Genomic DNA, 14,232 nt, shown 5'->3' on the forward strand with positions numbered 1-14,232 from the left:
GATTACGATATGCTCTAATATCTAACCCGCCTTGTATTTAGATCTTTTAATTGCGCTATAACAATTGTGTGGAGCATAACTGGCATGTACATATATTTTACGCAGTAGGTATTGGTTTTGCATACTAATAATGCGTACTAAATTGCTTCCATGTATTCACATATTTGGAGCGATCTATATCTGACAATTTTTGTAATTTTGCTCTATGACCACTGAGTGGTGCTTATCTTCTGTATCCTCATAGAAGAAGTGTTCCATGTTCTCGTGTCTTGACGGGTATTTAGGAAGACACAAACAAATAAGTACGATAAGCTAGAATAATTATGAGCAAAAATGCGACTACGTCAGTGTACGGAAAACAAAAGTGTTTATTTCAGCGAACGCAAGCATCTCGGTGCTTGCATTTTGGCAGGGCAATGCATTTTATTCCTGCATGTTAACACATCGTTCAAGCCCGTTGTTTGCGAGTCAGGTTAGCTTGTAAGCACATCCTACATTTTCATCGCGTACACAAAACGACAATTTCATTGCATTTAACGCATGCATTGATATCAGTCTCTCACGCAGTTTCTTCAGACGTTGGTCAGCTCAGTAAAGCGGAACTCATCATGCAATGCTGAACCACAGCCTGTGACAATCTAATACGGCGCATATCACTTGAAATATCACATATCGATAAATTAGCTGGTTAGTAGCTTTTTACATAGATATACGTTCGCAAATCTATTCTCACAATTCAATCATAGTCACATTGTGATACTGATGCGCACGTCTCGTCATGGCAGTGCAGAACAATGTATACCGCGAGCCTCTATTCCGGGGCTCTGGTACGGACGACACTAATGTCCTCGTGCGGTCAATAAATGTCTCTCACATCCACTTCGGAATCGAACGATCGAGCGCGAAATCGCGGAGGTCCACACGGCGACCCCTGGGCCATGTTCCGCCGTCTCTGGGATCGTGTCCGCCGGGAGTCCAAGACGAAGAACGCGACGGCGCAGGTGACGCACATTGCGGACAGCATGCGGTACAGATTCTCGTACGACCCCAACGTGTCACGAAACACGCCTGCAAACGAAACACAAGACACACCAGTCAGTTTTAAAAGGCGCTTCCATATTAATATCCGCATCGCGCAGTGCGAGCGATATAAATTCTCCTTTAACCAAAAGGCACCGGTGCATCGGCTCAAGGCAATTCCAAATGAGGTTAAGAAGTAGGTTTGCGCATATTCACATTATAATTTTACCAGGGAAACATGCTACCGCGTTCGTTGAAGCACCGATGCAATAACGGGTATGTATACGTCGAGCTTTTATAACGCGGCAGCGTTAAGGGTCTCCTGTTGCAGAAAATCCGGTGTCGGCTTCCCCATGAGCGAAAGTTCCAGCATATATTTATGTATATGTATATAATATTCGACATATAACATGCGGTATATGCGGCTTACACTGCCAAACCATTCTTTCGCTAAAATTGCTCGTACCTTGTCTTACGTTCTTGACTACATTATTCATGGAAATTTCGAGAATGGCAGTCCGCAAAGAACTCCCATGAATCAAAATGCCAACAGTGCACGCCATTTATGTTAAATTTGAGACTGAAATATTGGGAGTGCGAAACAATGACATAAGGATCGGCCCACGCAAGAGTCCGCGATTCTACCAGAAACTAGCCTTCGTGCGCAGCGTTCGATCGCAGCGTTTCCCGATAAATATTACGGTTGCTGCACTTGCCGGGAAGCGTGAGAAGCAGCCAGCCATCTTCGAATCCGATCGCATTCCACTCTTAAAGGCGAAGCTTAAGCGTCCTCGATTTTTTTTTTCTATTTGCTATAGATTCTTCGAAAGTGGCACTGTAGCTAGTGCTTTGTTAGCCGTCATCCTAAGAAATAAGGAGTCCATTAAAGTGACACTAAGAGAGAAACAACTTGAGCTGTATGAGTAAGCTACCCGTCTACAATGAGAAATAAGGCCACTATAACTACTACAGGATGCTTCGCAAGCCAGAATACAGGCGAGAAAGAAAGAGTTGTGGCTACGCAGCCCGCAGCCCGCAGCCCGCAGCCCGCAGTTCCCGCATCAGCACCCAGTGACGTAATGGGTATATAGTCAAACTTCTAACGGTAAAGGTAAACTACATGGTATTCTTCAAAAAAGTCTTTCGGGCTTTGCTAGGTTGAAGGGAAGCCAGAACGGCCCCACTACTAAAAAAAAGAAAGAAAACACTTTGGTAATCCTGACGTCACATTGAGGTACAAGCGCTCAGGTTTCTGGGCTAAATGAAACAGAAATTCTACTTTGGTTCAACGATTTTGTTAAGGAACATATTAGTAGGAAGCTGCCACCCGATAACAACGCAATTGCCCTACTGAAATACGTGCCAGTCGAGAAAAAGGAAGTGCTCTTCTCAGCCAACCCCTGAACTGGTTAAAAAGAAATTTGTTGAACTTGGAGTAAGAAAAGAAGTAATAATTGGTATCTTTATGGTGCGCACAATTTCATTTTAATTCGATTTGCAAATTTTTAACCAAGATTCAGAAAAACGGTAAAGCTTTTTAAATATTCAAGTACCATTCAGCCACTTAGTAACTCTTTTCATTGTGTCCTGTTATACGAATGCATTACGCTTCAATGCTAAAGCCTGCACATGCCTTGTGGTATGTCAAAAACGAATTTAAAAATTTCACTGAAGGGTAAGTTGCTCCCTAATGCAAATTTCGACCCCAGATGCTTAGGTATTTTGAATTCGTAGTATGTTATGGCAAATAATTTCATTCTGTAGACAAGGTGCCTTGGGCGATGGCGCTGAGCCTCTGCTCGGGCAGCTCGTTTAGCAGCAGTGGCAGAAGAAGCATTTCCACCGGTTGCGTCACACTGATAAGAAAAAAATCATGAACACGGGAACGTGTGGCACGCGCGAAACGCATTCTCTAGCGGCGGCGGTGCCACTGGCGAATCGGCGCATGTGGAATGAGTCCGAAGCCCACGCCAGCGCTTTGTTCCCGCGCTGGCCGGATGCCTGGTCATGCCAGCACTCCACTTTCCACCTCACCCTTTTTACCATACTCTCCTCCATCTTTCGCATCTCGGCTGCGCTGCACCCTCCTCTCCTTTTTCCTCCTCGTATGTTTCCTGCACCCCCCCCCCCTTCCCTGTTACGCTCTGCCTTCGCTTTCATCTTGTGCTGTGCTCGTTTGCTCGGTTACGCCGAGACCGACGCCGACACTAAGCCTAGGAACGGGCCCCCAAGAGCTGCGCTCTAAAATCTCTTAAGCCATACATGGGAGGCAGCCGCTACGGGGTGAAGGCGCATTGGCATTCCTCTGTCTTGCGGCCCGAGTCTCCTCATGTCATGTCTGGACCCCGCGCAATGAACGCGCGGAAGCCATATACGAGCAAGCTCGAAATTGAAAAAAAAAAAAGAATTCCCATTTGCACCCATTTTTTGCGCACAGGTTCGAGTTTGGTGGATTATACCTATGGCTGAGTGAGCTCTATGAAACGCTACCACTGCCACTCAGATCGACAAATGTCCTGCCGCGCTACGCCTCTCTCTGGACGCAGAGCGAAAGGTTAGTGTAGCTTCCATTGCGCCATGTGTGGCACTACCGCGGCGCGAGCCGTCAATGCGACACATGAATGATCGTGTTGTGGCTTCCGTACTCAATACATAGATGCCAAAATAAGACGCGCCACCAGTATGGTTGCGAAGACATAAGCGATAACGCAAATAAATGTTTTGATTACATAGGGTTCCAGCCAGCGATCTTAAAAACGTTTTCCAATCAAAAAATAAAAACTAATGCTACTTCTTGTGAACTGCCCCTTTCGTCTTTTAAGTGGAGGGCACTAATGCTTGTTTTTTTGCAATTTACGTGAAATGTTTCAGTTTCAAAATACTGCTTAGAAATATACGTGTATATTAAAATCGTGTCCGTGTTTTCTGCTTTTAGAGGTTTAGGTGGCGCAGGCCACAGAAAAGCGACACTTTTTCATTCTGTAGTTGCAGCGTTACGAACACGATGTGTACATAGCTTTTTACATTCCGATTTTTAAAAAAAATTCAGTTGCGGTTGGGAAAACTACTCCGAAAATTAACATAACTTTGTCAGTAGTCACAATTATTTATCATGTCGCTTAATACCATAGATTTCTTTCATTTGTGTTAATTCACTTGCTAGAAAGTTAAGCGTTTATGTGCTCAAGCTAATGAAAATATAACATCTCCGAAGGCCGACGTGGCCAAAAGCCGCACATTTGTCTTTAATTTCTGTTACATACCGGCCGCAATAGGATGCTTATATCCATGTGCCAAAATACATATGGGCGTCAATTTCAAAGCAAAGGAGTAAACTTATCCGCTTCGAATTCTTGCTGCTTCTCCTACCACCCCTGAGTTATCCCATGCTCATTAAAAAAAAAACACGTTAGTGGTGCGGCCTGACTCGCTACGCCTTAGAAATGGGTGCCACGAGTCATGCCCTTTATAGATGGTGTACTTACCTATGAGCAGTGGTCCGCCGAAAGCCACAGGCAGCATGGCGATACCGGCCATCCCCCAGCACACAGCCAATCTCTCTACGCCGAAGTGGTCGCTCAGCACCACGGGCTTCAAGGCCACTATACAGCCCGCAGGAATGCCCGTGACCACGGCAGTCGCCACGACTTGGGAAAAAGACGTGGCGTGAGGCATGCCGATCAGACAAAAAGCTTCCACCAGCAGGCACAGCGCCACCAGGAGGTATCGGCTGAGCCGGGCACGATCCCAGAAGAACGGTATCACCAGCCGTCCCAGCATTTCAGCCGTAGCCACGTACGTGATGATGGGCTCGGCTTGACGTCTCGTGGCACCTCTGTCGGCGGCGTAGTCGAGGACTGTCGTCTCAAAAGTGATTGTAGTATACTCGCCGATGGTGAACGTGATCACGAGAACGTAGAGCACTGGGTTTCGAAGAAGCATCAAGATGCTGTTCCAGACGCTACCTGATGCTTTCGCTTCGAGGCAAGTTTCACCTTGAGCCACTTTAGATGACTTGCACCCTTCTTCGCAGCTCCTCGTTGCGTGCATCTGTGCCTGCGCTTCCGATTTTGGCAACTTCACATCAATGGCGCTTTCAGGGCCGTATTTACCTGGATAGCATGTGACGCCATTTTCATGGCAGATCTCACCCTCCGTCCGAACGACGTCTTCTACGCCATTCACCGCGCAGCCTCTTGTACACATAGAATACGAAGTATTGTTATTCTGAGCAAGTAATATGACGTCATTAGACAAGTTGCTCTGATCTTTCCGAAAATTCTTTTCGAACTTGTCCCCGCCCTTGCTTGCGCAATTCGAAAGAGCGGCCATTGCTGTGCCTTTCGTGACTACTCCGCAGCTGCTTCCTTTACTGCAGCTGTTGCAGCCTCCCTCTGCAGGTTCAACGTTACGTCGTCCGCAGCATAAGGTAACTGGTCGGGGTTTGTTCATGAGCATGGCGATGGGGAGGGTGTTAACCGTGATGGCCGAAAGCAAGAGCAGGGCACCATGGAGACCGTACTCTCTCACGAGCGCTGAGAGAACCAGCGGAAAAGCGAGTGGCGCCAACGTCATGCCGGTGTACTTGAAGCCGCTAGCGGTGGCCCGGTACTTGTCGAAGTACAGCATGTTGTAAATCGATAGGGAGAGCATGATCATACCTACCGCTAAACCTGCAAGAGGGCAAGAGAGAATATCTTAGCACATAAAACGGCACTTGAACTTGCGCGATGAATGAACTAGTTTACTGTACGCTTTGACGAGGCTCATGTGGCTGCCCGGTTCACTATTTACACCAAATATGATTCCACTAGTGAGACCAACTTCTTCCGAAAACGACTATCAGCTTGTAAAATTAGCTGGGTAATAATGTGGCGACGTAATGTACGCAGTAATGAAGGAAAGGTAACTTTCTGGAAAAAAAAAAATGAGCAGCGTTGCAATGCTAGGACTGGGCAACTCAGACTAAATGCTCGTGAAGCCCACAAGTGTCCCACAATTTATTTATTTGTTTCTTTTGTTTTCTTCTTGCTTGGACCTCCCAAATTTAGCTATTGTCACGCATGCAGCGCAATTCAAGAAAAAGAAGTTTCATGTATGGAGAACACCACCCTGTTTTGTGTGTGCCTTGTTTCGTCAAGAGGTTATAGCGCCATGGATAAAACTTTTTTTTTAATAGCGCAAGGACGTGGGAAGGGAAAACAACGAAAGGCAGAACGTTTTTGCTTTCCACGTCTTTGCGCTATTAAACATCTTTCACCATAATATACAAACCGGTCCCAATTACTGTGGCTATACCGCAATTTTTATTCACAAAATGGCCCATTAGGATCCGTCAAGTCCAGAGCGACTCTCACAACCACTAAATCTGTGTTTGCTCAATCTCGCACGATGGATGGATATAAAACCTTTAATGAGGTCCATTAGGTCGCACTAGTTTTCCAGCCCGAAGTGAGTCGCTCCCACGTTGGGACCAAAACGTCTAGCCTTTCGGCCTCTTCGAAGTAATGTTTTCTATTGCTCTCCCGCTTTTAGACAATAGCCGTCACTCTTAATTTTTCCTGAAAGACAATGGTTTCATTCGCAAGCCTGCGCCATGAACCGCTGCCACCGAAGAAAAAAAACATGCATCGAGGAAAACGTTAACGAGCATTTCTAGCAAAGATATCGTTTCGGTCCTTTAATCTCGGTTGAACCGTTACATATTCTTAAACTCAATAAGTGATGGCAGCAACGGTTGTTTCGTGTATTAGCACACTCTTATTCGTCTGAATTGTTAACCTTTTTTTACTTATACAAGTTATTTATGAACGCTACTAAATTATGCAGCACAGCACGCCTCTGCACATTACGGCCAACGGTGAAGGAGAACCTAGGTAGAATTTCTGCGGTGATCAAAGCTGAAATACAGCGTGACAGGCAGTCCACGATTATTTTATTCGGATGTCCGCCTAAAGGTTCACATTGGCCAGTTTGTTTGTGCTCAGTTCAGAAGAATATTCCAGTTATACTTGTTTTCTAACTACAGAGGTGCCCCCATCAAGAGAGCACCTTAGCGGAAAAATATTTCGTACGGGTGATGTACATAACTCCTGCAGGCGGTGTCTTGTGTGGACGATCTGATAGAGTTATTCCTTGCTGCAGCTGGCACTCGGGCATATCGTAGCAGATGTTGAGTACCTGATTTATTTTAGTTGTTCAGTCACATACATTTATACACCATGGTAACGACGGAAAAGGATAGTTAAAACAAGTAGCAATATGCGCAGACGAGAGAATAACACATCATAAAAGCGAACAAAACTTGTTTTGCGCCAAATGCGTCACGGTTCGTTGCGAAGGCTTAGGGTATGCGCGAATAAAAATGCTAAACACGAGGAACTAAGCCTGAGGTTATTGAAACTCGTTACTTTTATTGCGTTTGCAAACGTTAAACGTTCAAAGAGTAAAGGAAAGTGCTGACTTGGAAAATTCTGCAAGGAATTGGAATTCTGAGGTTTTACGTGTGTAACCTGCGCGGAAGATCAGACTAAACTAAACAGCTGCTTGCAATCATTAAACTCGTGGTGCCAAAGTTGGGGCATGGTAATTAATTTTAAAAAATCTACATTCACTCAGAAGGAAGAAGAAGAAGAAACGAGAGCGTGCGTCAGTATCTGCTTCTCCTGCTTCTCTACATGATTAAGGCCGAGAACTTGCTTCAATCGTGAAGATGTCGGCATCATTCGACGGCTAAAGTTGCAAGGATTCCGCCGATACCAAGTTTTCAACGGTGGGTGGACATTTTCCCAATCGCTCGAGGACCTTTCTGTGCGACCTCTGCCCGGCAGAGGCTTGGTGGGCGAGCTCAGCGCGGTTCCGCACGCTCAAGCCACGATGTCTACAGCTATGCAAATCACCGTTGACGGTGAGGATATCTCTCCCGACGAAGTCAATGAAAGCGCTGGGTGGACCACGGCATTACACAAACGAAAACCCATCATCCAGGACCCGCTCGGGCAGGGCGGCCCAGTCACCGACATGCGTCGTGGCGGGAATAAAAGCCAGGCTACGGCGAGTGTCAAGACACGGCTAACGACTGCTTCGAGATTGCCTCGCCTACCGAAAGAGCATGTTCGAATCATAATCCGTCCCCGTGGAGGACTGGACATCAAGAAGATGGGCCACTTCAGAGTTGCCCAAGCCCTCACTACCGCTGCTAGACTTACGGAGGCGGATACGGCGGAGGATATTATCTGTCCGAACGTGGTGCAAAACATATTGGTGGCAAGCACGCCATCAAAACGCAACGCCATGGCCTACGCCGATGTGAAAGCTTTACTCATTGGACAAGCAAGCTACGAAGTTAGTACATATATCGCAGCCCCCGAAAACTCATGCAAGGGAGTTATTCGTGACATAGATCCCACCATCGATCGAGAGGAGCTCAAACGCCTTATCATTCAACCCAAGAACCCAAGCGCCCTCGAGGTGAGACGAATCAAGAACACAAGCACTGTAGTCATCCTGTTTGATGGACTCAAAGTCCCGGACTACGTAAAATGCGGTCCCAGTTTAATCAAATGCTCACTCTATCGCAGACAAACTGACGTTTGCTATGCATGTGGAAAGCTTGGCCATAGAGCTGACGTTTGCCCAGCCCCTGAAAATGCCATCTGCCGCGGCTGTGGTGCGAGCAACCCGGACGATAAGCACGAATGTACACCGAAGTGCACCCTTTGCGGAGGCCCTCATCTCACGGCTGACAGATCCTGCAAGCAAAGGTTCCAAATTCCGTTTGTAGTTAGGCAACGGAGAAGAGAACGGCGCAACCGCGACCAATCCAAACAACCAACTGGGTCGCCAATGCCTCTCAAGCCGGCCCTCAGCAGCTCGCACAGATCCAGGAGCCGATCCCGAGACCCTGGCGGCGAGGATAGCGGCTACCAGGACCGTGTCCCTTCTAGGGGTCGCTCGACGGAACGCTCGTCTTCCAGAGGCCGCAAGGTCCCCGGGACCCGCTCCCGCTCCAGAGGCCACTCTCGTTCCAGGGGGCCTGCAGTTCAGATTCAGGAGCCTGCTCATCGTGGTACCACATGGGCTGACCGAGTCAAGGAATCACCGAAAAAGGTAACGGGGGGTCAATCGCCAGAGCAGGACAGGATTGCACAATTAGAAAGAGAAAACGCTTCGTTAAAATACGCTATGGAGCAGCTCAAAGCAGAAATTGCAGAGCTAAAGAAAGCCAGCAAGCGAGAGTCAGTTCAACCCAGTCAGGCCCCTGCAGTAGAAACGCCCATGGAGATCCCCGTAGCGGAACCGACTGCCAGCAAGCAAGCCAGCAAGCGAGAGTCAGTTCAACCCAGTGAGGCCTCTGCTGTAGAAACGCCCATGGAGATCCCCGTAGCGGAACCGACTGCCAATGGTTTACCCAAAAAGAGGGCGCTGGCAGTTCATGCCTCAGACAAGAGCGCCAGCGTTCGAAAATTGGAAAAAAGGATAGATAAAATTGATGAATCCCTCGAAAAAGTCCAAATTGCTATTGACAAACTTGCGGAGGCGGTCAAAGCACTAGGAATCAGATGCGATAATCTGGAACGCCACGTTTCTACAATGGCTTCAGTTACACCGTTGGAAAAAGTGAATGACACCGACACTGAAAGGTCGGCAGCGGCTGCGCTCCGCAGCATTTTCTAATACTAGCTATCTACTACGTCCCACCATGGCGGCACATCACAAAGTAATTAACATCTGGCAGTGGAACTGTAGGGGATTCCATCGTAAAAGGAACGTCCTCCAACAGTTCATTCGGACCCACTCGGAAAAGCCACATGTAATATTATTACAAGAAACGCTCACGGATAAGGTCACCCTTCCAGGCTATAAATCGCATACCCAATATGCTGATGGGAAGAGGGGAATAAGCACATTAGTCTCGAACAAATGTGCGTTCATAGCCCACGATCTGAATCTGCAATCCAATAAGGTTGAACACTCGCTTGTTGAAATAATCCCCAGCGGACCATTCAAGACAAGTATCTTTATACTTAACATATACAGTACTCCCAAAGACCTCAGGCAAAGATTCGCGGCAATTATTAACAGGGCTACAAGCAAGGCCAAGACATTTCCACTCCTGGTGGCCGGAGACTTCAACGCTCCGCATCCAGCATGGGGGTACCAACAAGCTAACCACAAGGGCGTTGACCTATGGCAAACTACAGTCAATAATCACCTCACGCTTATAACAGATCCGGCTTTTCCGACCAGGATTGGCAACTCCTGCTCTAGGGATACCACACCCGATCTCTTTTTCATACGGAATGTGGAATCGGCATCTTGGTCCAACCTCCAAGTTGACCTTGGCAGTGATCACAACATCCTGGCCACCTGCGTCAACGTGAAAAGCGGGGACCTCAAAGAGTTCATTATTACAGATTGGGATTACTTTCGCAAGATTCGGGAAGAGCGAGCACAAACGCATGACTCAGCACTTAGCCTCGAGCAGTGGGCTGAACAGTTAAAGGAGGACATCAGCGCGGCGACAAAGAAAATCCAGACTGAACTGGAGGTGGACAGGATGGACAGCCGCCTCGCTCATCTTCTAGAAGCGAAGACGTCACTTTTGAAACGATGGAAAGGGCAGAAACTCAACCGAAGGCTCCGAAAAAAGATCGCGGAGCTCAACAGAACTATAGAAGATCACTGCCAAACCTTGAGCAGACAACAGTGGGATGAGGTCTGCAATTCTGTGGATGGCCAGATGAGAGTTGGAGCTAAATGGAACCTACTCAAGCATCTGCTGGATGATACCAATACCAAGTCAAACCAAAGACAAGTGATAGCGAAGGTTCTACACCAGGCATCACAATCAGAGACATTGCAGACCGTACTCGACAGATTAGCTCGCAAGTATCTGCCACTGGGCAACTCGAGTGACGAAGACTATCCCCCCTACAAAGGCTCATCTTGCCCCGAGCTAGATAACCCCTTCAAGGCATGCGAGGTAAGGGAAGCTCTCCAGCATCTAAATGGCAGGTCTGCCCCTGGTCCTGATGGCATCCCCAACCGCGCCCTCCGAAACCTGGACGACTGCTCTATAGAATGGTTGACAGAGGAGATTAATGGAATATGGGAACGAGGGGTTGTCCCGGAGTCCTGGAAAATGGCCTCGGTCATCCTCATTCCAAAGCCTGGAAGACCCCCGAGTCTCTCAAACCTCAGACCCATTTCCCTCACGTCCTGCGTGGGGAAAGTAGCGGAACATGTCATACGCAATCGGATTTCTAAGCACATCGAGAAACAAGGATTGTTTCCGTACAACATGATCGGCTTTCGTCCGGCCCTGTCAACGCAAGACGTCATGAAACTCATCAAATGTCAAATCATTGACAACACCACAAGAGATATAAGAGGCATCCTAGGCTTAGACCTAGAGAAAGCCTTTGATAATGTATCCCATGCTCACATTCTGAACTCCATCTCAGAGCTCAATTTGGGAGACGCCTTCCACAGATACATCAGCTCGTTCCTACGGGATCGCAAGGCCACGCTCAAAATCGGTGACCTCAAGTCCGACAATTTCAGTTTGGGCCCCAGAGGCACGCCACAAGGTGCGGTAGTCTCACCACTGCTTTTTAACATCGCCATGACGAAATTATCGCAAAGACTCTCCAACATAGAAGGGATCAATCATACGCTCTACGCTGATGACATCACAATCTGGTGCACCGGAGGAAGCGAGGGAGCTGTTGAATTAGGCTTACAGGAGGCTGTAGATCAAACAGAGCTGTACCTGGAAAATACGGGGCTTAGATGCTCCCCGAGCAAGTCTGAGCTCCTCCTCTACAGGCCAGTCAGGAGAGGCCCCAAACCTAGAGGATGGAAACCGTTGTCTGAAATAAACATCAAACTCCACACTAAAAGCGGCTGTACCATCCCCAGAGTAGACACCATTCGGGTCCTTGGCATGTTCATCGAATCGAATGGCAGTAATAATACTACGCTCAACAAGCTGACAGCCAAGACTGAGAACATGATGAGACTCATCAACAGAGTCTCGAATAGGCGTGGAGGCTTAAAGGAAGACAACCTCCTCCGGTTGTTCCACGCCTTCCTCATGAGTCATATTGTTTATGTGGCCGCCATGCACAACTGGTATAACTCCGAGAAAAAACGATTAAACACTCTCATCAGAAAAAGTATAAAAAAAGTACTAGGCATTCCGTTACGGGCGAGCACGGACCTCCTTATGCAACTAGGAGTGCACAACACCTTGGACGAGATAATCGAGGCCCAGGAGTCAGCCCAACTGGCCCGTCTATCCTGTACCCCGGCTGGAAAGAAGATCCTGGCAGTTCTTGGGATCAACCCTATCCTCATGGAAGAGCGGAAATATGAAATATCAGACAATCAAAGGAACAACATACGAGTTGCACCGTTTCCCCGTAATGTTCATCCTCGACACAACGTAGGCAGACGCAGGGCAAGAGCCCTCGCCCTCCTCAAGCGTACCAAAGACGATCCTTACTCGGCATGTTTTGTCGACGCAGCCCAATATGGACAGTCGTCTAACTTCGCCATTGCCCTCGTTGATCACAACGGACAGATAGTGAATGCGGCTTCCCTGAAGTGCTCAACACCAACCAGAGCGGAGCAGGTCGCAGTTGCTATAGCACTCCTAGACAACAGCAGATCTCAAATCTTCACTGATTCGAGATCGGCGGTCAGGGCTTTCGCTTCAGGATCCATCGCTGAGGAGGCTCACAAGATTCTCAAGAACAAGATAATCTCTCCGCACACCATCACGTGGTTTCCGGCTCACCTCGACCCCCAGCTTGACTCGTTTCCCAATCTTAATGACATTGCCCACTCCCAAGCGTGCGCACTAACCCACCGCGCGGGAGCAAGATTGAGCTCAGACTCTGGGGTTCTCGAGTTTCGGGACACTCTCACTACTTTCAGCGAAATTACTATGCACTATCACCTGGGTAGGAGGACTTACCCTCCCCCTCACTGCAAACTGGCTAGACCTCTGGCGTCCACTTTACGCATGCTTCAGACGCAGTGCTATCCGAACCTGGCCCTTTTTCACATGATCACTCCAGAGGCTTTCAGCTCTACTTGCCCCGACTGTGGGGCTGTTAGCAATCTCGAACACATGCTCTGGCGATGCCCCTCGTTACAGGGACCCAATCGCATCACAGAACAAGAGTGGAGCTCTGCCATCCGGAGCTCGGAATATGCACATCAAACTTGGGCTGTCCAGAGAGCCCACGATGCGGCGGTTAGGCTCGGCCTACCAGTCCCCACGTGGGAGCGGCCCGCAGCTCTGCCCTAGGGCAAAGCGTCTCAGGACCTTGCTATTAAAGTTCTTTGTCTGTCTGTCTGTCTACATTCACTCACGTAAGTAAAAAACAGAACTTTATCAAATTCGAATATAATATAGGAGAAAATGCCTTGCTCGAGGTACAGAGTTTCCGATATTTAGGGGTGACAGTGGCGCATAATCTAGACTGGCGTATTCACATTGAGAATATATGTTCCGAGGCTTACCAAAAGCTCTGCTTCCTTAGGAGAAAGCTTCCAGATGCGACTACAGAAATTAAATTGGTCGCCTACAAAACGTTTATAAGACCAGTTCTGGAGTATGCGAGTGCTGTGTGGAGCCCTCACCAAAAATGCTTAAAAAAGAAGGTGGAAAGGATTCAGAGGATTGCAGCACGCTTTATATGCTCCAAGTATCGCCGCACTGACTCGGTTACAGAGATGATACAGCAGTGTGAATTAGAAACGCTGGAAATGAGAAGAATAAAACATCGACTCAAACTTTTTTCCAGATAATGCAAGGGGCATTAAAAATAAATAAAGGACGTTATGTGAAAGCGCCTATAAAACGTGGTTCAAGAAAAAACCACAGCAGGGTACTACAACCTATTAACACACGTACGGATGTATATCGGTATAACTTTTTTCCTGATGTAATTGAAATATGGAACAAACTGCCAAGTGATGTTGTCGAGAGTGTGAACATGCAACAATTTGAGCTGCGTGTCGATATGTTTTTGAGAAATGGTGTACAAATTTTGAATTCTGATTCATGATTGCTCATTGAAGTGCTTATGAATTGTATATGTTCTTCTTCCCTCCCTGTAACGACCCTCATTGGAGGGTTAACAGTATGACCAAATAAATAAATAAATAAATAAAAACGACGATTTGATTATGAAGCAT

General features: G+C 47.5%; 1 protein-coding gene across 1 annotated transcript in view; it reads right to left on the reverse strand.

The window, feature by feature from the left end:
- Window positions 1-358: 358 nt before the first annotated feature.
- LOC135902767 (monocarboxylate transporter 9-like) overlaps window positions 359-14,232 on the reverse strand; it is a 49,499-nt gene continuing 35,625 nt past the window's right edge. Inside the window, exons 4-5 of the mRNA XM_065433004.1 lie at window positions 4,506-5,693; window positions 359-1,068 (exon numbers count right to left, since the gene is read on the reverse strand). Of these exons, the coding sequence (XP_065289076.1) occupies window positions 857-1,068; window positions 4,506-5,693 (1,400 nt within the window). The 3' untranslated portion in view covers window positions 359-856. The remainder of the gene's footprint in view (window positions 1,069-4,505; window positions 5,694-14,232) is intronic.

This window comes from Dermacentor albipictus, chromosome 2 (genome assembly GCF_038994185.2).
Source record: "Dermacentor albipictus isolate Rhodes 1998 colony chromosome 2, USDA_Dalb.pri_finalv2, whole genome shotgun sequence".
NCBI lineage: Eukaryota > Metazoa > Arthropoda > Arachnida > Ixodida > Ixodidae > Dermacentor > Dermacentor albipictus.